Raw genomic sequence first — 26,604 nt, 5'->3', positions numbered from 1 at the left:
TAATGAACATTTGTGAACAAACTGCAGAATATAAAACCTTATCCAAAGCCTCAAACCTTTCAGGGAGTGCTGTTCTCTCCATCTGTGTGTGGCTTATGATCAATGCAGCACAGCACCCTCAACTGACATTTATTTCCTACTGGTAAACATGGCTGTGGCAGAATTATGCTGAGGGGATGCTACAGCAGGGTCAGGGAAAATCTGTTAATGGTTTCAAAACAAAAAGAAAATAACTATATTGGTGTTTTCTAGGCTCTTTTTTATCAGAACCTCATTAAAAAACAAATATATAATATTGAACTAATTAAAAATACTTTTTTTTATTCTTTGAGCTAACTAAAAACAAAATAAAATTCTGTTTTAATTTGTAGTGATAGTGCTGATGTTCAAAAGATTAATTTACGTAATCAAAGAATATCAGTTTCAGTAGAAGTTTGTTTCCCTAGAAGTAAAAAAACACCCCAGAGGGGAAAAAAAAGAGTTTGAAGAAAATAGGAAAAATAAACATAAAACAATGTTTTATTATCTGTAATATTATGGATTGATGCAAAATAGATTTATGATAACGTGAGAACAAAAAAAAAAAAAACTGTCATACCAGCTACTGGATATCAGTCTAGAGATCCCAAATCAGTGCTGCATATTTTATGTTGTATTGGGGCGTTGTTTGAATTGATTCTTGGAGCAGATTTAGGTTTTTCTTTATTTAATCTGGTGATCAAAACCAGACTTCGTTTCCAAGTTTGAAGGTGTTTCGCTTCCCATCCAGGATGCTTTTTCAATTCAAAATGTCAGGAATAGCTTTCAGTTCGAGGTTTTATACAGTAGCCCATCAAACCCCTTGTTTTTGTCTAGAAATCATGCAAATTGGAACAGACGAATGGATCCACCCCTTTGGAATGGGGGTTGTTTGGCTTCTTTTGTTAGCCTGCAATCCTCCATACCTGTCTATGTCTCTGAAAGGGGTGTCGCTAAAGAGAATTGTTGGCTTGGCTTCTTCATTTAAATTATAAAAAGGACACGTTGATGACAAATGTTATAGAAGTGTTGTTACATTGTTACAATGTTATATTTAAACATAGAAAGAACAGAACATTAACTATGGGTGAAAAATGGAGGAAGCAGTGAACACAGCATGTATAGGATGAAACCGATAACAGGAAAAAAAAACAATAATATTTGTCCAAAATATCAGCAGATTGATGCTTTGGCTTACCCTTACCAAGGACCCACTGCAGCTATCAGGGCCAGCTCATCACTTTTCGGGAGTGATGGACTGTCTCTTAAAGGTATAGTGGAGGATCTTTTGTAAATTTTTGGTAAGACCTGCCCTCTTCACTTAAAAAAATAAAAAATGAAAACAATAATGCACATGTGCAACCCTGTACCAGCTCCTGAGAGGGAGCGCCTATTATGCATGCGAGAGCATGCAGGATCCCATTTCTTGTGCACGCTCAATTTAAAATCGCTCATATAAGCTTATTTTCCAAAAGAAAATTTGAAATTTTTCCGCTATGTCAGACCCACCACCGGTAAGTATAAAAGGGGACAAGCACATAGGACGGCCTTATGTAAACATATCACCAGAATGATTGACAATTAGGAGGACCACTTATTTTGATGATCCACCTGGAAAAAGAACATCTTTCACTATACCTTTATGTTCGAAGATTGCAGAAAATTTGTAAATCTCTCTTCTTTCACGTCCATCATGTAAATTCCCAAAGAAACACGTTGAGATTTTTTGGTTATAACTTGACAGAGTTTATTTATTTATTTTTTTTAAGGTATGGAAGCAGAAAGGGGAAGAGTATAGAGTAACGGGATACGGTGGTTGGCTCTGGGTCAGCAAAACACATGTTCCACGTTTTGTTCCGAAGCTGCCGGGAAACACCAACGTAAACTACCGCAAGGAACTCCAAGGTAAGTTCCAGTGGCGACTTTCATCGCTCTCCTGACTGTTGCAAAGATTCAGTGCTTCAGTTCCGTCCAAACATCTAAGTATTTCCATAATATCCTTTTTTTGTCTTTGTTATTATGGAGTTTTTCCCTGTTTTTCAGCCAAATTGAGAGAGAAAAATGAAGCAGCTTCTGTTAAGGTGGAGGATTTGAAGGAAAGCAAGAATCCGGTCAGTCAGAGCGCAGAGGACAAGGAGCTGGGACCAAACTCTGCATCGTCTCTGGATGCATCTTTGGTTAATGAAAGCAAGAATGAGAAAGAAAAATCTGTTAATGATGAGCATCCAAAACCTGCTGGTGGAGAGAAAGAAGAGGAGAAAATGGATGTGGACTCCAACCAAGAGGCCCCTGACAAGAAAGGTAAAAATCCCATTCTGGACGCCATCTGTGATTATGTTTGATATACCAGCTAATTTCTGCATTTCCTTTGTAGATGAAGTGAAAGTGAATTGTCCATCTCCAGATTCTGTTCATCCTCCTGAAAAAGAACCAACCCAGATACCAGGAGAACCCAAACAAGAGGAGGTCCCAGCTAAAATCTTCTATGATGTGGTGAACGTCAGCGAAGGCTTCCAGCTGCGGACGGCGTACAAGAAAAAGGTAAAGCCATCCAAACTAGACGGACTGCTGGAGCGCCGGGTCAAACAGTTCACCCTGGAGGAGAAGCAGAGACTGGAGCGGATGAGGCAGGCGGCCCTGCTGTCCAAGATGAAAGCCACAAAGCCCACAGCGGGGGGGACGGCGGAAGCCCCGGCGACGAGCGAACAGCAGGCTGCTGAGACCCCGAAAACAGAGAGGGACGACAACTTCCAAGGGAAAGATCCTGTGGTTAAAAAGCTCAACTTTGATGGGGAGATCACGGAAACAAAGACAGAGGTTAAATCTGAGGCGGATGTATCTGAAGTCAGCGCTACACATGGGAGCAAGGGGGAGGATTGTTCTCATAAGGAAGTGAACGGAGAACCAGAACTTAACAGTAAAAATCATCTGTCAGAGATAACTGAAAACAAAGATAAACCACAGAAGATGGGGGACAACTCCAAGAAACGCAGCTACGAAGAAATGGATCAGAGCAACGATCAGAAGGCTTTAGAAGGAGCGGATTCCACCCAAGACAAAAGCAGCCTTTCACAGATTAACGGGAAAAACCCGACTGCAGATTCTGAATCCAGGGTCCATGGCGACGCTTTGGACCCGGACAGAGAACCTGTTAAGTCTTTAATGAATGGGAACCTCTCGAGAAGTGATTTATCCAACGTAACGCACCCACCGCCTCTAAAAGTCGCAAAGTTAGAGAACCACGTTGAAGAGGAAGGAGAGTCCCTGAATAAGAGGGAACATCCAACCACAAACCATGAGGCCCCCCTCCCTGTAAAGATGGAATCGTCCACTACTTCTTGTCACAAAAGTAATATTACAGACAATTGCACTTCTAATGAGGATGTAAAGACATCCGTCACTAAAATCTCCCCAAGGGAGCCTCCGTATTCTTCTATGCAAGACAAATCCAGCAGTTTCACTAAGACTCCTCAAACTTCGCAGGCAGAAAGCAGCTCAGTTTCCTCCAATAGCGCTGCTGCTGCCGTCACCCAGCCGGGCGTAGCAGCAGCCGGCTCCCAGAGAAGGAAACCCAGTGATGGCAAAACCATCGCCCCCGCCAGCTCCATGACCATCAGTAAAGAATATTCCACCAGAGACAGAGTCAGCCTGCTGCGCTTCTCCAAATTCAAGAAAGCCCGCTCCGGAACGGCGCTGCCGTCCTATCGCAAATTTGTGACGAAGAGCAGCAAGAAGAGCATTTTCGTGCTGCCAAACGACGACCTGAAGAGGCTGGGAAGGAAGGCGGGCATCAGGGAGGTCCCCATCTTCAGCTACAACGCCAAGCCTGCTCCCGATATCTGGCCCTACCCTTCGCCTCGGCCCACCTTCGGCATCTCATGGAGGTTGGTGACACCAGTAGATTGTGCAAAATAATTTGTCTACATAAACATAACCGCATTTTTCTTATTTTTCTATTTCTTTCAGATACCGGCTTCAGACTGTGAGGTCACTGGCGGGCGTTAGCTTGATGCTGAGGCTGCTGTGGGCCTGCCTCAGGTGGGACGACATGGCCGTGAAGCCTTCCACTGCGGTTGGAACGACCCGGAAAGGTAAGGGGGGAGGGTTCAACACCTGGCAGCCATGTTAAACACATTTAATTTTTTTCCAATAATCTTTGAAAAGTTTGGAACGTCCAGATGGAGGGATGTCTGGTCATTCCTCTTTATATAATCTTGATTCTTCTTTTAAGCCGGGCATGCACTGTACAGCTTTTTCCAATTGCACGCAGTTACAGCTCACACTGTACGACGAAACTGCAGGGTTTAAAAGTTCTCAGCTTGCGATGTATGTTCGCTCTGATGCGATCTACCTGCTCACACTGTACGTCTGAAAACCAGGTCGTATTCAGCCCTGCAGTGAGATTGCGCTACTCGGACTCATCTAATCGGAAGCCAAACCAGTAGAAGAGGAAGAAGACAGAAGTATTGATGCCTCCTGTTAAATATGAAGCTCACTAGAGTGAAACGCGCTGCTTTGGCAATATGTGCAATTGTGTGTGCTGAAAGCCCTAAAAAGAAAAGGCGATGACATATTTGGACAAAGACATGGCTGAGCAGACGTAGCTACTATGCTATGTCAATTTTACTGAAAGAACTCTATTTTACTCGCACCCCGGAAATGTTTCTGTGTTTTCATCTGAGAGGAAGAAGAAGGATCCTTGTTTCCCCACGGAGCGATTTGCCCACAACCACCTTACGACAGCCGACTGAATTTCAACCGTTTGTCTCCCGACATCACGATTTCTGATCGGGAGGTGGTTGATAAGAGGCTGATCGCCCCTCGTTACCCCCTGTACACTACACAACGGATGATCAGCCTGAAAGTCGGCCCGTTCAAAAAATTCTGACCTGGAAAAGGCAAAAAATTCCTACAGTGTATGTCTGCCTTTAGGCAATCATTAGGTCAGCCCTGGGTGTGCTAACTGGCTAATGCAGCCGTGGAGGAATTTGTGTTCAAGGCATCAGTCTGTGTTTATGTGGCCGTATGTTTGGGAACATCATCTTGTCGTTAGAATCAATAGCTGCTTTTCCATCAACCATCAAATTGTAATAACAAAAATCGCAGATCAAGTCACATCACAAGAGCTACTTAATCTGGAGCTGGACCTTAGCGCCTTGTAAAAGGACGAAGAAGACTGGAAGTTGCAGAAGATGACAGAGCAGCGTATTTGGATTCACGAGGAGACTATTCGTTTCATTTAGTTTGCGACAATGAACTCTGGATCTGTGGCTGAAATATGGATATGTCACATGTTTACTACCCCAGGCGGAAAAACGTTAAAACATTGCATGTAGGGCTTCGGTGGCGCATTGGTTAGCACGCTCAACCAATGTACGCAGGCCTTAAGGCTTATTTTATACTCAGAAACCAGGTCGTCTGTGTGTGTTGCAGTGATTGCAAATGTGCCCCCGCCCTTCCGCAGACACCCTGGTGCACCTCTCCAAAATTGTAGGTGACCGCAGACGATATCGCAGACAGGAGGCCTCTGATTGGTTGAATCTACATCTGCTCTATACTATGCGTATCTCCTGTTTGGTACCTTACCGGCTTTTTTTGTTTGTATGTTTTCCATTGTGGAAAACTACTCATGAAGATGGACCAGCTAGAAGAGCGAGGTGCGTGAGAACACTGGGATCCTTTTTCCACCTGGATCCCCGCTCTTTTTCACCCTCATGTCCCTCCGTTGTTGCCCAAATTTGCCCCCACTTCCTCACCGCCTTGTCCGTATCTAGACCACGCTTCAGTATTGGGCATAAATCAAAAATATCTGCGAGAAGCTCACTGCGACACACTGCTGCGGGAGGATAACCAGTCCTTTAGTCCTCGACCTGGCTGACCCGAGTTTGAATCCGACCTGTGGTCCTTGCATGCTTCATGCTGTCTCTTACCTCCTTTCCTGTCAGCCAACTTTACAAAAAATGAGCCACTAGTGCTGTAAACAGCTAAAAAAAAAACAAATAAAAAAACATTGCATGTAATTTTAATTTAATTTTTTATTTAATGGTACTATACTGCAGTTGCCTTTTCAATGTTAGCAGAACATCAACATAGTTTTGTCCACATTTGTAATGGAAATGCAGCTATTGGTTTCATTATACCATGCATTCCAGCAGTAACCTGACAACAGCCAGATGCATGTCTCGCTCCGCCTAGCTCCACTCACATACATCTGGGAACCCGCCATAGGAATTGCCTTTACTGAAGGCTGGGCCTTATCAAAACTCCTTGCATATGATTGGATAAGCCACTTGTCTGTCATCTTTATTGACGTGCTATTTCAACCACTCACACCGAAGCTAACCCGTGACGCTGTGAGAGGAGGAGCCATTTGGTAGATCAAGCTCTTGCCAAATCCGGTCGGGAGAAGGGCGAAAACATCGTTTCCACCAACAAAAGCCTTCAAAGCTTCTCTGATGTTCTTTTAATTAAACAATATCAGATAGATTGGACAACACAGAAGAAATAGCAGCATCAATGCTAACGCTTGCTTCCTCAATGCGAGCCGCCATTGTTGTTGGAATCTCACGGTCGCTTCTCCACTCCAGGACACACCCACCCTGCGTCCTGATTGGACAGACCATAAATTCGGTTGGGGAAATCACTTTCAATGAGCGGGTTCCCAGATGTATGTGAGTGGAGCTAGGCGGAGCGAGACATGCATCTGGCTGTTGTCAGGTTATTCCAGCAGGGCTTTTGTGATGAATCAGGCCCACAGCATTTCAGAACCTCCACCGTACTTGAATGCGGACTGAGATTCTTTTCTATGCATTCATCCTTTGTGTGTTTTTGGGCTCATGTGGAGTTTCCAGAAACTCAACTTTAATCCAAGGTCATGAAAAAAGACATTTTAAATTAAATGATTGGGTGAAGTGACTGGTTGGTTACAATTAGTAATGAGACATAACTTGTTTGAACTATGAAGACTTCTTTAGGATGAAACAAAGGATTATCATCTGATGCATGTCTTAAAATCAGGAACCTTTGTGTTTCTAGAAACTACAGACACAGATATAATCACAACAGAGATTATCAGACGGAGAGACATCGAGCCGCATGGCATTCGCTCTGAATACTGCATTCGGAAGATCATCTGCCCCATCGGAAACAGGGATACCCCCAAAGGTAAGAGGGTTTCAGGTCGTAGTGAATTCTGAATAATCTGGATCGGTCACAGGTGGCAATCTTTTAACTTGAAACTTCTTGTGAATAGAAACTCCAACCCCTCAGAGGAAAGGTCTGCGATCGAGTGCCCTGAGGCCTAAAAAGCAGGAACCTGCCAAACAGACGGGGCCTGTCGCCGTGGAGACCTGGGTCCCTGAGGAGGAGCTGGAGCTTTGGGAAATAAAAGCCTTTGCAGAGAGGTTGGAAAACGCTCATCCTTTGTCTTTTGTGCCTAGAAATGTTATTTTGAGTAATGCTTTTTTAAATGGATAATCTTTGCAGAGTTGAAAGAGAGAAGTCACAAGGTTTAGACCCGTCCAAAAGCGGCGGGACTCTGAAGACGGCAGAGGAAGTAAAGGCCCACCTGGAGAACCAGCTGAAGCAGGCCAGGCTTGCTGCCCAGCAGGTGAAAACATAAACCAGTTAGAGCTGCAGATTTAAACCAAAACACTGAAAAATAGTTGACCCAAGTTAAAAATGTGTAAACAAAATCTTTACAGAAACGTTTCGAGCAGCAAAAACTGAATACGACTGCCACTACTTCCACCACCACCACCACTACCACTGCAATCAGCGCTCCCAGCACAGCGACGCCCACAGGCCAGAGGATGAGTCAGATAACATCGGGGGCCAAGATGGCGTTGGCCTCCAAGCTGGGCTCCCCAGTTCCATTCCAACAGGACAAGAACTTCCACCAGTCCTTTGCTTCCTGGGTGAAACAGGGCCAGAACAACAGCAGCTCAGGTAAGGAGGTGCTTCAGTCTCACATTCATTCACTGGAGACAGAATCGCCTAACAGTGTCACCTATTACGGCCAACCTCTTCATTCCATTCCATATCAACAACTTAAACCGCATTATCACAGAAGCCTTTAAAGCTCATGGTGTCCACTTTCAGTCCAACAGAAATCTAAATGTTATCCATCCTGAGCTTATATTGAATTATTAAGAAAAATCAACCTGCTCCTTTTATGGACTTGGAGCTCACAGTGGACACCTTGGCTGTTGTTGAGGCCCCTTCTGGGTACACGTGACTGTAGGTGGCGTGTGTTTTGCAGCCTCTGCGGCCGGCAGCATCACCACCTCAGAGCAAACCTTCCAGATCGCTGGCGGCCCAGTGACTGTGGCCGGCCATGTCCTCGCCGCCAAACTACCCCTGCCCGCTAACAGCAAGATTGTCACACTCAATGTGCCTTCTACTCAAGGAGGTAGGGAGCATGATTGTCATCCTTTCTGGCAAATCTGTGAGCTGCATTTGCCAAAATGGATTAGAAACTTGTCCAGTGGGAGGCGTGCCGTCAGTCTGTCGACCCTCAGCATGATTATGATCGTCCCCTCGTTGGTTTCTACTGATGGAAATCTGCATGCTGATTTTTAAATACATGTGTTTATATATTTATTTAGATTTCTTTTACTGACACGGGTCTCCTCAACAGGTGTAGTTCAGCAGAAGGTTCTGGGCATTTTCCCCTCCGGCCCTCCTGCAAACCTGCGGACGTACAGCACCTTACATCCCACCACCGGGAATCTCAACCTCAGAGCCTCCAGCTCCCAGCAGAAGGTCCTTCTTCTAATGCGTTTGTTTTATTAGTGTCTTAATGCGTAATTAAAAAAAGAAAAAAATCTTATGTCGTCTTTTTTTTTTTTTTTTTTTAGACCACTACAACTGTGAGCCAGACTCCACCCGGTGCATCAGGAAACCAGACAGCTTCTCCATCTGTCTCTACGGGTTCAACGATGGGTCGAAATTCAGCCACAGTTCACCAAGGTGATTTCTCAAACTGCTGGTTTTCCCTTAAATATCAGGGGAAAAAATGTATAGACAATCCCTTTATTGTTCCACAGTGGGTAAATTAAATATCACTTCTTTAAGATAATTATTATTTTTTTTTTTCGCTTTTCAACATATAATTTATCATCATACAGCAACTAACATCAAAGCACTATTTCTATAAATATATTCTGAAGTGTTTTGAAAAAAAAAAAAGATATGGATGCATGGATGACAGTTTATCTGTACCAGCTGAAGGGTCGTAGTGGAGGGTGGACAAAACCAGATGACATATAAATAGTGAGCATATAAACTTCAGAGTTTTAAAATAAATCTTAAACAAACTGATTAGAAACAAATGAGTTTGTGAATCAAAATGTTCAAGAACGTATAAAGAACGCAGAGCAAAGAAACATCAAAAACAAGGAAAACGACTAGAGTCAGAGTATCTGCAAAATAACCCCACGGAAACCAAACTGATCAAAACTGCAACAGAAACGGAGAAAATGCAGATTATTATCTACTGCTGCTTCAAAAGGATGCTCCATCTTCCTTGAATTCCAGGTCCATCTCAGCAGCCTGGAGGGACAGCTGCCCCCGTTGCCGCTCCGGCTCCAAGAGCTGCCGGTGTGGCTTCCTCTTCCGGAGCCGTCGGCACGACTCCCGGGCAGCCCTCCGTGGCATCGTCGCAGGCCCCGAGACCGCAGCAGGGCCAAGTAAAACTGACCATGGCCCAGCTCATGCAGCTGACACAAAGTGCACAGGTGAGGGCCGCATCAGGTGCTGCTTTTCTCTCCTGTCTGCCTGAAAGTATGCTAGTAGTTTCTCAGATTGATTATATGAACCCGCATTTAAATGCAGTGCAAAAATTCTGAGTTGTCATTTGCAGGATGTCTGATTACAAATGTTTTCTGAAGGCATACAGCCAACGACTATGATTGCTTTCTACAGGGAAAACAGGACTGTACTTCTGTAGTTTAATGCCTTTTTAACAACTCTTACTCAGAGACGTACAATTCTCCTAATGTCCAAATAACTGGATCATGAGGAAATATTGAGGGGAAAAAAACCCAAATAAAGCTCTGACTCCCCTTTCTACAAAGTCCATTGTTTTGTACATGGCCAGATTGGATTGGATTGGATTGGTTATATATAGGGTAAGATAACTGTCACTAAAAAAACGAGACGTCTCTGAATTTTGGATGGAAGTCAAGAATGTAAATCCATTTTGCATTTGTTCCTTTGTTATATCATAGACACATGAATTTAGATCTTCATCTATGAAAATTTAAGTTAGAAAGCTAAAACTTTTCAACAATACAAGTAAGAATCGGGTATTGTACATGTATATTTATGACTGACACATAAATTTATGATTCTGACTGGAGCTGGGCGATATGAGCTCAAATTATATCACGATAAATTTACCTCGATAACGATAAATGCTCCAGCTCCTTTATCAGAAATAAAGGCATGTGCAGGAAATGCAACTGATCTGTTTATGATTTATTTATTGAATAAATCACATTAAATATTAGTTTCAATTAAATATTAAAGTCTTGTATCATTCATGTTTAAACATTAAACAATGTCTCATTGAAGAGAAAAATGTTTCTTATCTTGTAAACATTTTTGCCAAAAGGAGCCTTTTGCACATCTTTGAACTCTACAGCATAGCTTTGCTGTAGGTTTTGGAGGTTGGATGTGTTGAGGCAAATTTATGCTTCTGAGGCGTAGCCTCTGCAACCGTCAAATCTGTCTCTGTGCGCGGCCACGCCCCCGCGTGCAACCGTTGTTGCATACCTCAAAAAATCCTGACTACGCATCGGCCGGTGGCAAACCCGTGCAGACCTCAAGCGGAAGTGTGCAGACAAAAAGCAGCTGTGATTGGTCCTTGGTATGCCTTTCCGGCTGTCTGTATGGTCTTCCTCGATTAGGTGCCGGGGCACGCCGTTTTTAAAAGCCGAGGAACAACCACAACGGACAATTAAGATGAAAGGTTAATCGGGGAGGTTCGGAAGTACAACCGCTTGTACGGTGCCTCAGACAAATTATATAAAGATGCCAAGGTCTTGTGGCCATCCGCCGAAGTTCTCGCGAGTTCTCAAACAGGCTCCCCCTTGCTCTTTGGCGGGAAACTTCTGTGCGTCCCTAGAAATTCCAGACCGACGGTGCAGAAGCATACCAAGAAAAACTGGTTCGTGACCAGACCCAAGCAATATTTGATGTGTGTGGTTGCAGAAGTCTAATCTGTTCTTTACTTTGGGTAGTCCCGACAGTTTTCAGATAACTTTGCATTTTGGGTTCCTTTGCTCAACATCTATGGCGTAATGTTGGTGCCACTGAACTGAGCGTGCAGTGAGAACAATGTGCATCATTTAAACTTGCATACCCTCACTTAAAACCGGTCTGCCATTCGCTGAGCGCTGATGAAGCGCATTTAACTTTTTTTATGCAGGCTCAGTTTCATCTCTGCAATTCCTCGGCTCCACGGGATTAACTGATGTAATTGTGTTTATCGCTATTTTAGATGCTTCTTCACTGGGCTCATCCGCCATCCTCTTTGTTTACGCTTCTGACTGGATCGGTGGAGTCATGTGGTTACACACATGCTAGAGTGTCTTAAAGGGGAAGGGAATGCCAGCCACCAACGCACACAGAAAAACTGCAGAATTAATTTAATTATTTTACCGACATGGGAAAATTGTCGCTGTTTATCATAGTGAATGACGGTAACGATAAAAATCTGTTTTGTTGCCCAGCACTAAATCAGACTAGTAAATTGGGGATTCCAACCTCTAAATTTGTGATTTTGACATGTACATTTGTGATTCATAATCTTAAATTATTGATTCTAACTGCAATTAGTTATTTGTACTTGTGAATTTGGGATTCCTAATCATAAATTTGTGATTCTGATACGGAAATTTGTTTCGATGCATGAAATTTGTAATTCCTACTCTTAAATTCATGATTTGGAAAAGTAAAAGAGTTATTTATACTTGTGAATTTGGGATTCCTACTCTTGCATTTTTGATTCTGACACATAAATTTGGGATTCTGACTCATAGCTGTGGGATTTCAATGTCGAAATTTGTGTTCCTACTCTTGAAATGGTGATTCCGATGTGTAAAAGAGTTATTTATACTTGTGAATCTGGGATTTGTAAATTTGGGATTGCTAGTCATAAATTTGAATTCCTGCTCAAAAAAGTGTGATTCTGACGCTTATATTTCCTTCTCATAACTGTAGGATTCCCATGAGTAATTTCTGATTCCAACACAGATTTGTGATTTGTACTTGCTAATTTATGTTTTATATTTGTGAGTTTAACATTTATATTCATAAATTGGTAGTTTGTACTTTTGTTCAGAAGTTGCAACTTTCTAACTTGCATTTACCTTTTCAACTTGTATTCTCAAAGATAAAAGATCTGAGGTCACAAGTATCTATGAGTTAAGGAACAAATACAAATCCTACATTAATTAACATTTTAGACTTTTATTCACATATTCAGACGTCTAAGTACATTTTTATTGACGGTTATTTTACCCCTTAGGTTCCAAAGTAACGACTGCTCTGATTTTTTGAAACATAACTGAAGGGCTAACAAGACAGAGATGTTAATTCTGGCTGAATAATTTCTGTTAACATGAAACCTTCTGCAGGCGGGAAACCCAGGTCTGACGGTGGTGATCCAGGGTCAAGGCCAGACCCAGGGCCAGCTCCAGATCATCCCACAGGGCGTCGCCGTCATCCCCGGCCCCGGTCAGCAGCTAATGCAGGCCGTCATGCCCAACGGACAGACCCAGCGCTTCCTCTTCACTCCTGTGATCCCATCATCAACACCTTCAACCTCGGCCCCTGTGAATGCCTCCCCTACAAAACCCGCCACCACTCCGAGCCCTCTGACCCAAATGCCCGCTCCACCTCAGGCGCGAGGTGTAGCCCAGGTCCAGACGACGCCATCATCTTTAGCCCAAGCGCAAATGGCCGCCCCCCTTCCTGCCCCTATACATGCTGCAAACCCCTCAGTGAAGCCGAGCTGTGCCCCCAGCCCTGGTTCTGCTCCCCTTCAGACCCAAGTCCCGTCTCCTATGAGTGCTGCGCAGCTCGCTGCGTCAGCCCAGGCTTCTCCACAGACACACGCTTCAGCCACGTCATCCATCCCTGCACAGTCACCCATGTCTTCACCCGGGCCTTCTTTAGCACAGCCTTCCACACAGGCGTTAGCCGCCACACCACCGCGAGTCACACAGCCCCAAGCATCGACGCCCGTCAGTGACCCGACACAGAACCTAAGCCCAGGTGTGATTTATAAACAAGGCCTTACAGCCGGCTCACCTCCAGCACAAACCCAAACTTCTCCTCCTGTAGCGAGCCACGCCGCCCCACAGGTCCAGTCTCAGTCCGTCTGTGTACCCGCAGGCTTAACCTCCACCCACCTCCTGATGCCGACCTCTGCTCCAGGGCCTGCCGCGGTCACCAGAGCAGCTCCTCAGGTCTCAACCCAAATTCCTGTTTCCGCCTCGTTACCTTCGCCCGTCCCCATACCGACGCCGGCCCTCGCTCCCGTCTCCACTCCGGTCATAGCCGTCGTCTCCACCCAGGTCTCCATGCCCTCCCCAGCTAAAGCCCCCACCCAGATACAGGCCGCACCTTCTGTGCCCCTTCATGCAGCCATGGCCAACGCCGTTGTGACGCCGGTAACAGCTACCTCCACCATCCCGTCAGTGCCAGGTAAAACGAGCTCTGCATCATTTTATTGTTTTTCTTGAAAGAAACTTAACTTTGAACATCTTCTTTTTGTTGCAGCTCTGATAGAACAGAGGGCAGCTCAGACCAAAACCTGGACTCCATCAATTTCTCAAGCTCCAGTCCAGACGGTTCAGCAGGCTGCTACTCCAGTCACACCACCCTCTGCGCCGTTTGTTCCTTCCTCCGCTCCTGCAAATGTCTCCATCCACTCTCCCGTCGCTCCTTCGCCTCAGACATCTCAGACTCCACACTCACAGGTTCTGGTCCAGCATCCTGCCATTGTATCAATGCAGCAGGTGTCCCATGTGGCCGCATCAGCGGTGCAGGTTAATATGAAGGGAATACCGGTTTCCTCCGTCGTATCCGCTGTGAGACCTGCACAGGTTCAGCACATCCAGCCTCAGGTCCACCCGCCGTCACAGGCTCCCATCCAGCCCCAGATCAGAGTTCAGTTCCAACCGCAACCACAGACACCACAGTCACCTCAGCCCCAAGCGCAGCCCCTCACTCAGATCCAGTCCCCCACGCCGCTCCAGGCCAGAGCCCAACCTCAGTACCACCCCCAGGTTCAAGCTTCCTTTCAAACACAAAGTCAGCCGGTGCAGCAGTCCCAGCCTCAGACACAACCTCAGACCCAAACTCCGCTTCACCCGCAGCCCCAGGTCCAGACCCAGATCTTCCCCCAGGTTCAGATCCAGCAGCAGAACCAGATTCATCCTCAGACTCCCCTGAATCCCCACGTTCAGTCCCAGCTGCAAACACAGCCTCACTTTTCCATTCAGTCACCGCAGCAAACCCAGGTCTCCCAACCGCTGCAGGTGCAGCCCCACAGCCAGGTCCAGGCAAAGCTCCAAGTCCAGTTCCAACCTCAGAACCAGCCTCAGGTTCAAGCACAGCCTCAGCTCCAGGTCCAGTCTCCAATCAGACATCAGCTCATCACGGTTTCAGGCCTCCAGCAGCCCGTCCAGCTGCTCTCCGCCCTGCCGCCTCACGTTGCTGCCCAGATCCAGGCTCAGATCCAGGCGCAGGCCCAGCAGCAGGGCGGCGCCGTCCCCCAGCAGATCAAGCTGCAGCTGCCCATCCAGATCCAGCAGGCGGGGGGGCAGATTCAAGCCCACCAGATCCAGAACATGGTGACCATTCAAGCACCAGCAAATATTCAAGAGCAGCTTCAGAGGATCCAGCAGCAGCAGCAGCAGCAGCAGCTACAACAGCCACCAAAGAAGAAGAAGCAAAGTGAGCCTAAGAGGGAAGCCAAAGAGCCCAATCTGCAGGTCATCACTCCTAAAGACGGCGTTCAGAAACCGGTCAGACTCCAGTTATTAACACTTTATATAAAACATCAAGATTCTAGATATGTTGGAGGTAAATGTGGATTTTTTTTATCGTTAGATGGCAGTAAAGCAAAACGCTTCAGCAGAACAACTAAAGCAGAGGAAGACGCAGGCTGCTGCAGAGCGGGAAGAAAACCAGAGGTTGGTTATTTCCAAACTCAGTTTTTATAAAAGAGATTCATTTTAGAGCCTAAACTTAAAATTAGAAACAAACCACATTTATTACTTTTAAGAATTTGTGTCTATTGATACTTTACATAATTTCCTCTTCCTCGTTGCTGTATTATACATTTTAAATAATGAACTGCACTTTTTTTTATAGTTGCATTGTTTATTTATCAGCTGTTTGAATTCCACAAACAAAACAAATTATACTATACATTAAACTATAAAAGTTTATTATAATAATAAGAGAATGGATACAATCACAAAAGTAGAGAAAAAATTATGAAAGAAACCACAAAGAAATGCATGAAAGCTTAGTGTGAATTAAAAAGTTATGAGAGTGCATCGCTGCAACACAGCTGCAGACACAGTAATAAAGCAAAACTCTATAACACTGAAAAATCTGATGCAACACAAAAATACTGCAGTCATAAACAATATAAACAGAAAGAAATTGCAGGTAATAAAAACGGCAGCAAGCTGGAAGAAGAAAAAACAAATAAAAGCAAATTTGCTCTTAAATAAACATGTGAAACATTGTAAAGATTAAAGATTCCTTCATTCTTTCTTCCTTCCAACTGTTTAGGACATTCATGTCATTAAGTTTCTATATTGTTGTTTTTGAAACCTTAAATCAAATAGAAGCTTTTATATGATGACGGGTTGCCTTTGGTATTACAGAGAACTTATTTGTCATGAAATATAAGTAGTTTTCTTGTGCTAAGACTCCTTCCTTCACTGTGGCGCCGCTTCTATCCATGTGGGTGTTCCGTTAGAGCCACAGCAGCGGGGTATTCCACTGCTGCAGGTGATCAGGTTCCTCTGAACAAAGTCCAGAAACTCTGGAGGCAAAAAACAAACACTTTCATGTCTCAGAGGTAACCTAGAAAAAGCTGTTAGTTTTAGCGTTCAGATTAGCTGCTGAAAGAAACGATATTCTCTGGGTGGAGCAGAAAACATTGCGCTCTGCTTTAAAGCCGATTTATACTCAGAAACCAGGTCGTCTGCATGTGTTTCGCAGTGAACGCAGATATTCCCCCGCCCCTTACGCAGACACTCTGCTGCACCTCGCCTAAACTATAGGTGACCACAGACAGCGCCGCAGACAGGAGGCCTCTGATTGGTCAAATAGACATCCACTCTACACTATGCGTATCTCCTGTTTGGTACCTTACCGGCTTGTTTTGTTTGTATGGCGCCATTGTGGAAAACGACTCGTGAAGATGGACCAGCTAGAAGAGCGAGGTGCGTGAGAACGCTGGGACCCTTTTTCCACCTGGACATTTTTGTTTTTAAAAGCCCTAAGGGGTTCAAACAATAGGCCCCCCCATTTCAACAAATGAGGGTTTTTTAGACTAGTAGAGTTCTGCCTTTTAAGACAGGAAAGTATAGCAGTTAAAGTTGCTACTTGAGAAAATACTGAACCATAGAGATAAAAATAGCCCTGTGATTCAAATTATAAATTGTATTTGGAATAAAAATGAGAGAACTAGGGGTGCTAAGAAACACATCCTCCAAAGACAGATATTTACATGGGAATGTGGCAGATAATTAATTGACATATTACTGATCTTGCTGGATTTTATTCTGCTTTACTTCCATAAATTGCAGGATCTTTACTTTATCTTTGCCAGAAGATTTAAACTTTAAAAGCCTTGCCCTCATAATTTGCAAGTTAATTTATTTATAAAGAAAATATAAACGCTGCTTAAGCTAATTCAAATGAAATTAAAAGTAAAATAAGTAGCCAACCTTATCACTGTCTGTAACCTACTAACACGGTAAGGAAAGCATTAGATGAGCTACCTGAGAAACTAACGTTACGTTTCCCTACTTTAAAACCAAACAAACATGGTGGTTCCGTGCCATGTTAATTTGTTTTGACAAAAGTTGCATGTAACGACTTTTTTCGCTTTACAAAGCGCAGGCTATTTTAATTATTGTGATCAATTTGCGCCGTCAATCCCGGCGCATGCGCGCTTCATTTGCAGTCTGGACGCTGAGGGTAAACATCCTGCGGCTCTGACAGCAGCGCTGAGAGGGACTCCTGCGGGAGCGCCGCGGGAGAACGGGGTTGGGATGGGGGAGGCGCCCCACGGCAGAGTAGGAACGATGCATGCTTTCACGTAAGAGTCTCCAAAAGCCGCCAGTGACACCGTAAAAAGTCGCCAGATTTGTCGCTAGTCGCTTTTTTGAAAAATAGTCGCTGGAGGGGTCTGAAAAGTCGCTGAGTTGGCAACACTGCACCTGCGGCGCTGACTCGCTCTGCCGTATTTTTTTTCTTCCCCCGCTTCAGTCAAGTGGCAGTGATGACGACGGCGGCAGATGACGCATTAATCGCGCCACACAACTAATCGATGATGAAATTCGTTGCCAACGCTTTTAAAAGTCGATTTTTATCGATTTTATCGATTCGTTGTTGCAGCCTAGTCCCTCTTGCGTTGTGGCGTGCAATAACATAGCACAGACTACGCTTCAATATTGGGGATAAATCAAAATCATCTGCATCATACCTGTAACAATCTCACTGCGACACACTGCTGCAGCAGGATAACCAGCCCTTTACATCAGCGGAGAAAAGTGGGCCTTATTTTTACTGGAGTCAAATGAGTCGTTTACTTGAGCGGCGGGTAATTGTCTGTGATGGCCACTCTGTTTCCTACACACTTTAACTCTGTGTCTGGTCCTACCTCAGTTGGTGGTCAACCCCCCCACCCCATCCCAGCCCCTGCTCCGGTTCACTTCCTGTGATCTCTGGATTTCTGCATCACAGCAGTTGTTTGTGTTTTGCATCACTGATGTGCTGCTGCACTATTGTAGCTGTCTCCGCCCTACATCCCTGCAAAATTGGATGCCACTGTGTGCTTTAAGGACACTTTTGAAGGAGATATCCCAAAAAATTTCCTGAAGGACATAAATTATCTCCTCCCAGAATGCATTTTTAGGGGGAAATCCAGAATCTGTGCTTTAATTTCCTCTGATTAAACGTTTCACAAGAACAGGGCTTATAGAGCAAAGGTTTTTGAGCATTTATCTTTGTGCTATCTCTTGAGAATCCTAAATCCTCTCACAGACTCTCTTCTCTTCAGCTCAGACTAAAGATCATCAGTAGAAATAAGGACGTAGAAGTCTTTGGAAATTAAAAACAAATGCGAGAGTCCAAGCTAATCTTTTTTCTCTCTGTCTTCAGGATGATTGTTTGCAATCAGGTGATGAAGTTCATCCTGGACAAGATTGAGAAGGATGAGAAGCAGGCAGCTAAGAAACGAAAGAAGGAGGAAGTGGTGGAGCAGAAACGTTCCAAGCAGAACGCCACCAAGCTGACCGCACTGTTGTATAAGCACAAAGAGCAGCTGAAGGCTGAAATCCTGAAAAAGAGAGCCCTGCTGGACAAGGAGCTGCAGCTGCAAGTTCAGGTTAGATCTCGGTAGAAAGACGAGTTCAAGAAAAGCTACCGCTGCACCAAATCAAGGCTCTGAAATGTCCTTTTGTCTTCTCAGGAGGAGCTGAGGCGGGATTTAGCCCGGCTGCAGAGAGAGAAGGAGAAATCCCGCGCCGCCATCACTCAGGCCGCTGCAGCGACGGTCAAGGCCGCTTCCTCCCACTCCTCGCACCTCTCTCACCCATCACATTCCTCCCACAGCTCCCACTCTTCCACCTCCTCCTCCCATAAACGGAAGAGAGAGGACGAGAGGGACAAAGACAAAAGCAGAGACAGACATCATGAGAAGAACAAGAAACGGGACAGGGAGAAGGACAGGGAGCGACACAGAGACCGGGACAAAGACCGAGAACGGGAGAAAGACAGAGAGCGGGACAGACACCGGGAGAGAGATCGAGACAAAGACGGGGATCGGGACGGGGATCCGGAACGAGATTCCGGGTTACTAAAACACAAGAAAAAGAAGAAGAAGCTGTCTTCTACCTCAAAGGATCATAAGAAGGACACCAAACTGTACTGTATCTGCAAAACGCCGTACGACGAGTCTAAGTAAGCTTCAGACGCCTCTTCTGCTCTGGAAGCACTTCTGTCTTATGCTGGATGAATCTTAGATCTTAGTGAAATTCTCTCCTCCCTCAGGTTCTACATCGGCTGTGACCTTTGCTCCAACTGGTTCCACGGCGCCTGCGTAGGAATCACTGAAAAAGAAGCCAAGAAGTTGGAGGACTTTGTGTGTAACGACTGTAAACGTGGGCAGGAGGGACAAAGCAGCGAGGAGCTGTACTGCATCTGCCGGACGCCTTACGACGACACCCAGTAAGGCAGCCGTCTGAACCCCGTCAGGTTCCTGGTTCTGACCCATAAAAAGCCGCGTTCTCAGCCTCTGATCTCATCCTCACCCACAGGTTTTACATCGGCTGCGACCGCTGCCAGAACTGGTACCACGGGCGCTGCGTGGGCATCCTGCAGAGCGAAGCCAATCACATCGACGTCTACGTGTGTCCGCAGTGCCAGTCCACAGAAGATGCCATGACGGTCCTCTCGCCGCTCACAGACAGGGACTACGAGGGCTTGAAAAGAATATTACGTTCACTACAGGTATGACCGCCCTCCCTGAGCGGAGAAACAGAGAAAGCAGCAGATATTAATGTCTGAACTCTATAAAACACCACATATCCTTTGTAGGTGGGATATTCTAATTCAACTGTCTGCTACTGATAGAGTCTCAATTAGAATATTAACTTAAATCTAACCAACTTTTTATATTTCGATCATGTAAAATCATCAAACCTGTTTCGGAGATTCTTTGTGTTAAACAGAGACTATTGCAAATTTTTCAGGTGGAAAGAAAAGCATTGATTGTTTTAGCATAAATACAAATGAATCTGATCTAATAAACCGGTGTCCTACTGTGGACACCTAGTTATTAGAGTCCATTTGAAGGCAGGGTCACACTGCGGGGGACGTGTTATCCTCAGCAGGGACCAGCTTTATCCTCAGTAGTCTGGTTTTCAATTAATCCAGCACCTTATTCACTCTTTCTGTAACAAAAGAAGTGAAGCTCAATTTAAATGTTTTTATGCTTATTTGGAAACAGAAGCAGTAAGCAGGTTGAAGTAATTACACTCATGAAAAAGATCTGAAACTGAAATGTTTCCAGTGGAATAGGAAGTTATTTTTTTTCATGTATCCACTTAAAAAAAAACACAAAAAAACCCCAGTGATTTTAAGTTTCATTTTTGTACAACATGATTTCCACAGACTTAAAGTGCAGTAGGACATCTTGAAAAAACGGTTCCAGGAAGCTATATTTTTGAACATGCACAATAGGGGTGTAAATAACCGTTTTGTATCGATGCATCGATCCAACAGCCGGCGATCTGATGCATCGACACGTCCGCAAGAGTATCGATTCATGTTTTTTTTTTCCTCCGGTCTATTTTTATTCATTTCCTCCTGGACGTAATTCTCCCTCCCGTGCTGCGGTGGCGCTAAACCTATTTTGCCCTCCTACCTCGCTTCCTGTTATACTCTTACAGCAGTGTGTCGCAATGAGCTTGACACAGACATTTTTGATTTATGCCCAATATTGAAGCGTGGTCTGCACTACACGCTATGGGTCTAGATACGGCCGAGGCGGTGAAGAACTGGGGGTGAGTTTAGTCCGATGGAGGGACATGAGGGCCAAAAAGAGCGGAGATCCAGGTGGAAAAAGGGTCCCATCGTTCTCGCGCACCTCGCTCTTCTAGCTGGTCAAACTTCACAAGTTCTTTTCTGCAATTTCGGTCATAAAAACAAACCAAGCCGTCTGTCTGCAGTCAGCTACAATTTGGGAGAGGAGCAGCGGAGCGTCTGTGGAGGGGGCGGGGACGTCTGGAGCCAAGGTGTTGCATTGCACTCATTGCACTGATTTTGTGCAGTATTTTTGATGCGCGGCCTTTCAGAATCTATAACGCAGGGGCATTATTATTTTTCAGTGAATGAGGTTTTAATAGGAATAGGTGGAGTAAAACTTTTCTACTTCTGTTACCCCAGGCTCACACCGACTCCGGTCTTACCGTTGCGGTGCGGTGGGTGCGGCGCCGCAGTGATTCCAAGTCATTAAAAAGACGTAAACCTCTCTCACCGGCTGCTGAGCTGTCCGGCTGCGGTTACCGAGACACTCCGGCGCTGCAGAAAATTCCGCAAGAAAGCTATCCTTGCGGCGTGCCGGAGCCCTCCGCAACAAGCTCTCGCAAAAATCCTTTATTTGGGCCGTGTTATCGCGTGAAGTTACGTGAACTCAAGTGAACTTCTGTTAAATCTCCGGACCTGTTGCCGGAGCCGCAGAGCCGCACCGCACCGCACCTTAGTCAAAAGGGCGGTGTGAGAGGGGGTGTGCGGGAGTTGCGGTCTCCGTCGGCTCGGTAACCGCACCGGAGCCAGTGTGAGCAAGGGGTTATTTGCTGTTGTTTCTCAAATAAAATGCATAACGATATTACAACTTTCATTGATTGATTTCAAATTTGAAACATTGTCTAGCCTTTAAGGTGTTAAAAAAAAAAGAAACCATTAATGGAATCGAATCGTATCGTGGTGTATTCTTGAGTATCGAAAATAATCGAATCGTTGGGTCAGGAAAGCAATACTGAATCGAATCGCCATGATGGATGTGATTTACACCCCTAATACACAACCATGCCTCTCCCTTCAGACCAGCCCTGGAAACCACACCTTCAAAACACGCATGCTTCCAGCCGCTGCAGCACATTTAGAGAAAAAACAAAGTCCAGTGAATTGTTTTTTTTTTACTGTTTTGGAATTAATTTTCATTCCTCATTAAAAACTGTTTCCTCTCTGTGCTTCTGTTTCAGTCTCACAAGATGGCCTGGCCTTTTCTTGAACCGGTGGATCCTCATGATGCACCCGATTATTATCGTGTGATCAAGGAGCCGATGGGTAGGAACTCTTTCGATGCTGCGTTTCCCCGATTCTTTCAGTGCCGTGAAATTAATGTTTTCTTCTCTTCTGATTCGTCTCCCTCAGATTTTTCCACAATGGAAACGCGTTTGCAAAAGCGACATTACCAGAAGCTCACAGAGTTTGTGGCAGACGTGACCAAAATCTTTGACAACTGCCGCTACTACAACCCCAATGACACGCCCTTCTTTCAGTGCGCCGAGGTGCTGGAAGCCTTCTTTGTACAGAAGCTGAAAGGCTTTAAGGCGAGCAGGTGAGACCAGGTTTAAAGGGTTACTGTTTGTTTTTTTGTTTTGTTTTGTTTTTTTTTTTAAAAGCTTATTTAGTATGTTTTATTTCCTCCTAACTTCATCTGTTTTTATGTCAGCCCCTCACTTCTTTACCACCAGCATGAGTTTTGTAGTTTGACGCTGTTGACTGTTTAGACTGGATGTTGTTATAGTCATGACTTGCATTACTTTGCCCATAAAAAGAAAAAGTTAAAACTTTTCAGCTTTGTAGCATTTTGTTGCTTTACAACTAAAACTATTTTATTGGGATTTTATTTGATACAGCAACACGTTAGTAGCCTGACGTAGTCCGACTCAATTCTAGTTAGAATATGAGTCTGATACTGCTCCATAGAGCTGTGATTATGGGGCGTGTTTTGAACGAACCAGGGAAAAAAATGCCTCTGCGCTCAATTGGATAGACCTACAACCAATAAGAGCAACGGAGTGCGTGACGTATGTTAAGCGAGGCATAGTTGTTGTCCACAAAAATCAAAGCGTGCAGTTGCACGCCTATAATAAGAAGATGAGCCTTGATCGCGTTTCTCTGTTCCTCTTTTAAAATTAATTTGCTGTCGATATCTTCTAGAACAGACCTAATAGCAGAATCTACTCACCTAAACTCTCCAGCGGCAGCCATTATTGTTGTCACCCAAGCGCGCTTTGGTCACGTGGTTGATTACGTTACTGTTGGTCATCTGTACATCATCGTATAAAGCCCGCCCTGACAATTTGATTGGATCGCCTGACAGTGGGCGATAATACTCGCGCTACTATGGAGCAGAGCCAGACCGAACTTCCCGACCTCAAACTTTGTGGGCGGGACTAAGTTCGGAATGGCACCCAGGCTAACACGTTAGGGCAACTCTTGACCAATTTAAAGGATTTTGATCAATCTTTTAAGTCTTTTACATTAAATCTGCTCATTTAACCCTTTGATTAATGTTCCTACCATGAAAGGCAGTATCTCTGGATTTTATATAAGGGTTAAAATCCCTATTCCTTGATTATCTTCCTTTTCAAAGTCTCTACTGTGTTGCTGTATCATATAACATCCCAATAAAAACACACAGAGGCCTGAAGGTAAAATGCAACAAAATCTGAAAGCATTCTCTCTGCAGGATGCAGAGCGTCTGTGCAGCGTCGGCCATTTTGCATTTCTCTGTGCGTTTGTGTCCACCTGTGCTGCATGCCTGTGTTTTAAGCCATCCCATCTTCTTCTTTTGTTTCTTGCAGATTGTCAGATTCTTAATGTGCCAGTCTAGCTGGAGTCTGGACTGGATGCTGGGGTCTCTGTTGACACTGAAATAGTAAAAAAAAATAAAATAATAATGCAAACTCAAGAGCAAAAAAAAAAACCTGCAGAAGCTCAACCACCAAATGTGCTTTTTTATTTTTATTTGTTTTCTTGTTTTTTTTTTTTTTTCTGAATAAGTAGTTATCACATTTGAACAGGAAAGACGGCAAACTGGCAGCCATGTTGACATCATCATCTTGTCTTTAGATATGTTAGCGTACCGGCCTTAGTGATCAATCAAGCTTCCTACGTAGTGTTTTAAATGCAATTTTACTTCCAGGCTTGTATTTATTTCTGTTGAAACATCTCAGTTGAATCGGATGCGTTGAAGCTGTCGTATATAAAAAAGTTGCATATTTTATTATAGAGGTATATTTATGAAACATTTTGTATGTTACTTCACCTTTAATTGGATGTTATCAACCTTTTACGATGTACAATGGTTGTCTGACTGTATGTGACCCTTTTAATAAAAAAAAGAAAAAAGAAAAATGTCATTTTAGATTAGTAATATTTTATTAGTCTAAAATGGTGTGAAAAGTGAGAAGCTTGTCTTCCTGTTCCTTAAAACACAATTAAGAAAGTTCCTCACTGTTAAAGGCATTCCTTGGCAGGTAAACCAACAGTTGGTTCATCTTTATTATCTGCTTTAATGACAGAAACTGAAGAGCTTTCAACTCTTCCCCTTTCTTCACATCCTGTAGGTCTCATAACAACAAGCTTCAGTCTTCTTCAGCCTCTTAGAAAGCATCGCACGTTGCGCAAACAAAATGCACTTGCCAAGAGTCTGGCATTATTTCCCCGCCCACCCCCCCTACGCAACCGAACTGTGCCGCGTGACTGGGTCGGCCAGCAACGCCGCTTTCACGGGACCCTTCAGGCGGGGGCCCTTGGCTCCTTTCAGCTGGAAGGGGGGCCCATCCTCACAAGCAGAGAGGCGTTTGGGATGGAAGTTTACCTCGGAGAAAACTCTTAACGAGCTCCCATGTTTCCATGTACTTTATTTTTTTCCCCCCCATCTTATTTTCTATCCCAATAAACATTGTATATATAAAAAAAGGAGTCCTCAGACCTTTCATGTGGTTTTGTCTCTTTAAATAGTAAGGAGATAAAATAATCTGAGCATCATGTTTCCAGTTTTGTGTCTGAATTCAGATGTTGCAGTGGAACAATGTTTCTCCTCATGCATTTCCACTCATCGTTGATTCTGAAGTGGCATGAAAGGCAGTTTAAGTACTAAAGTACTAAATATGTGGACATCAGTAGTCTTCTTGGTTAAACGTAAATAAATATTCTACTGAGAGTACGGTAATAAGCTATTGTAAATGACTTGCTTTGCAGTAGTGACTGACTGGGAAGAATGAAAACGATGTATTTCAAGGTTCCTGCCCTGTTTGTAAAAAATCATTGAGTTTTCACTTGATTTTTTTTTTTTTTTTTTTTTTATTACAGCTGAAGAAATATTGATGTATATGAAACTTAATAAAACTTAAAAGACTGATTTGTTGGTTTATTTCCAATGTTCAAATCATTTTAGTTTATTTTCTTTTTACTCTCTGAAAATACAAATGCAGAAAAATCTAAATCAAATTTAGGAAAAAAAAAGAAGTCAAAATGTTTTATTTTTTTAAATCTGTAAATCAAAGCATTTCTCCTGTGGTTCTCATTGGATGTTGTGTTAAGTAAAATTCATAATGATTTTTTATTATATTTCCTTATTTTGATTTCTTTTTGGCCAAGATTTCACATTAGGTTCATGGTAAAATATGCTAAAAATGAAAATGTTAAGACCAAAAAAACAAAAAGAATCTTCTGGGTATAACCTTAGTAATCAAATGGTCCAAAATATTTCCACCTCTCAATTTCAAAAGGATACATTTTTAAACCTTTTCTTAAGTCAAAGCGTTTTAAAAAACGTTTTTATTTTATTTTTTTAGCAATAAAGAGTTTTGCATCCTTATACTGAACTTTGTTGGATTCCGTATTTATTCTTGAAATCTGTGATTTTATTGCTGAATGTTTAATTTGTGAAGTAAAATGATACCAGCTTTATCATCTATGGATGATCCTTTAGTGACAGAATTTATTTATTACTAGTATTAAAAACTTGGTATCATTTATAAATTATATATAAAATATCACTTTACCTTTTGAAAATAACCCAGATCAGGGGTGGACTGGGACAAAAAAAACCGGCCCTGGCATTTTGGACTAGACCAGCCCACCACATTTTTTATTATATTAATCAAAGGGTTGGTTGGTTTATCCTATCATCATTACCAGACATCCCAAGTTCCAAAAACTCCTTTCAGGGAGATGCTTATCCCCCAACCGCCCGCCCCCCGGGGACGACGGACCCACACCGTGCCCCATACATACACACTTAAGGCCAGCAACTTTTCAACAACTGTTTATTAGCTAACAGTAATTTCTTAAACACGAAACAGAACAGTATTGGTCTTTTATTTTCAATACTTTCAATCTTGTAGCCTTGAAGATCAGTTTTGCTTTCTGTTTTTCATGGGACTTCAGCATACAGTGCACCTTGCCACTGTTTCATTATTCCCCACCATGGTCGGTTCTAGGGCCAGTGCCCCTGTAGATCACGTCCCGGCCCCTGTTACGGCCCCTGTACTGAAAGCATAATACTTAAAAGAAATTCTAATGATGATATGCGCTGAAACAGACATGATTACTGATAGGTAATCTGGATCTATTTCATTGTTTCCATTACAAATTCTGTTTTACTAATTATTCAAAAACAATAAGGTGATAGCTTCAGTAGGATTGTACGGAAGAGAATTAGGGCCACTGAAAAAAAAAAAAAGTTAACTGATTAAAAAAAAAAAAATTCAGTTTGGTATGGGAAAAAAGTCAGAATTCTGACTT

The 26,604-nt window shown here is 43.7% G+C and overlaps 1 protein-coding gene across 1 annotated transcript in view; it reads left to right on the top strand.

The window, feature by feature from the left end:
* Window positions 1–25,136, top strand: part of LOC107093101 (nucleosome-remodeling factor subunit BPTF-like) — a 37,327-nt gene extending 12,191 nt beyond the window's left edge. The window contains exons 11-32 of the mRNA XM_015387928.1: window positions 1,788–1,923; window positions 2,062–2,319; window positions 2,393–3,902; window positions 3,985–4,109; window positions 7,054–7,182; window positions 7,271–7,421; window positions 7,504–7,627; window positions 7,722–7,965; window positions 8,279–8,428; window positions 8,657–8,781; window positions 8,877–8,978; window positions 9,567–9,755; window positions 12,660–13,731; window positions 13,807–15,056; window positions 15,142–15,224; window positions 18,439–18,664; window positions 18,749–19,239; window positions 19,330–19,506; window positions 19,596–19,788; window positions 22,044–22,128; window positions 22,216–22,402; window positions 24,420–25,136. Coding sequence (XP_015243414.1) covers window positions 1,788–1,923; window positions 2,062–2,319; window positions 2,393–3,902; window positions 3,985–4,109; window positions 7,054–7,182; window positions 7,271–7,421; window positions 7,504–7,627; window positions 7,722–7,965; window positions 8,279–8,428; window positions 8,657–8,781; window positions 8,877–8,978; window positions 9,567–9,755; window positions 12,660–13,731; window positions 13,807–15,056; window positions 15,142–15,224; window positions 18,439–18,664; window positions 18,749–19,239; window positions 19,330–19,506; window positions 19,596–19,788; window positions 22,044–22,128; window positions 22,216–22,402; window positions 24,420–24,459 — 7,047 coding nt within the window. The 3' untranslated portion in view covers window positions 24,460–25,136. The remainder of the gene's footprint in view (window positions 1–1,787; window positions 1,924–2,061; window positions 2,320–2,392; window positions 3,903–3,984; window positions 4,110–7,053; window positions 7,183–7,270; window positions 7,422–7,503; window positions 7,628–7,721; window positions 7,966–8,278; window positions 8,429–8,656; window positions 8,782–8,876; window positions 8,979–9,566; window positions 9,756–12,659; window positions 13,732–13,806; window positions 15,057–15,141; window positions 15,225–18,438; window positions 18,665–18,748; window positions 19,240–19,329; window positions 19,507–19,595; window positions 19,789–22,043; window positions 22,129–22,215; window positions 22,403–24,419) is intronic.
* The last annotated feature ends 1,468 nt before the right edge of the window (window positions 25,137–26,604 follow it).

The sequence above is a fragment of the Cyprinodon variegatus genome, unplaced genomic scaffold, assembly GCF_000732505.1.
Source record: "Cyprinodon variegatus isolate N-32 unplaced genomic scaffold, C_variegatus-1.0 Scaffold407, whole genome shotgun sequence".
NCBI classification, from domain to species: Eukaryota; Metazoa; Chordata; class Actinopteri; order Cyprinodontiformes; family Cyprinodontidae; genus Cyprinodon; species Cyprinodon variegatus.
Note: the sequence above shows the minus strand (reverse complement) of the source record. Positions and strands in the feature narration are given on the sequence as shown.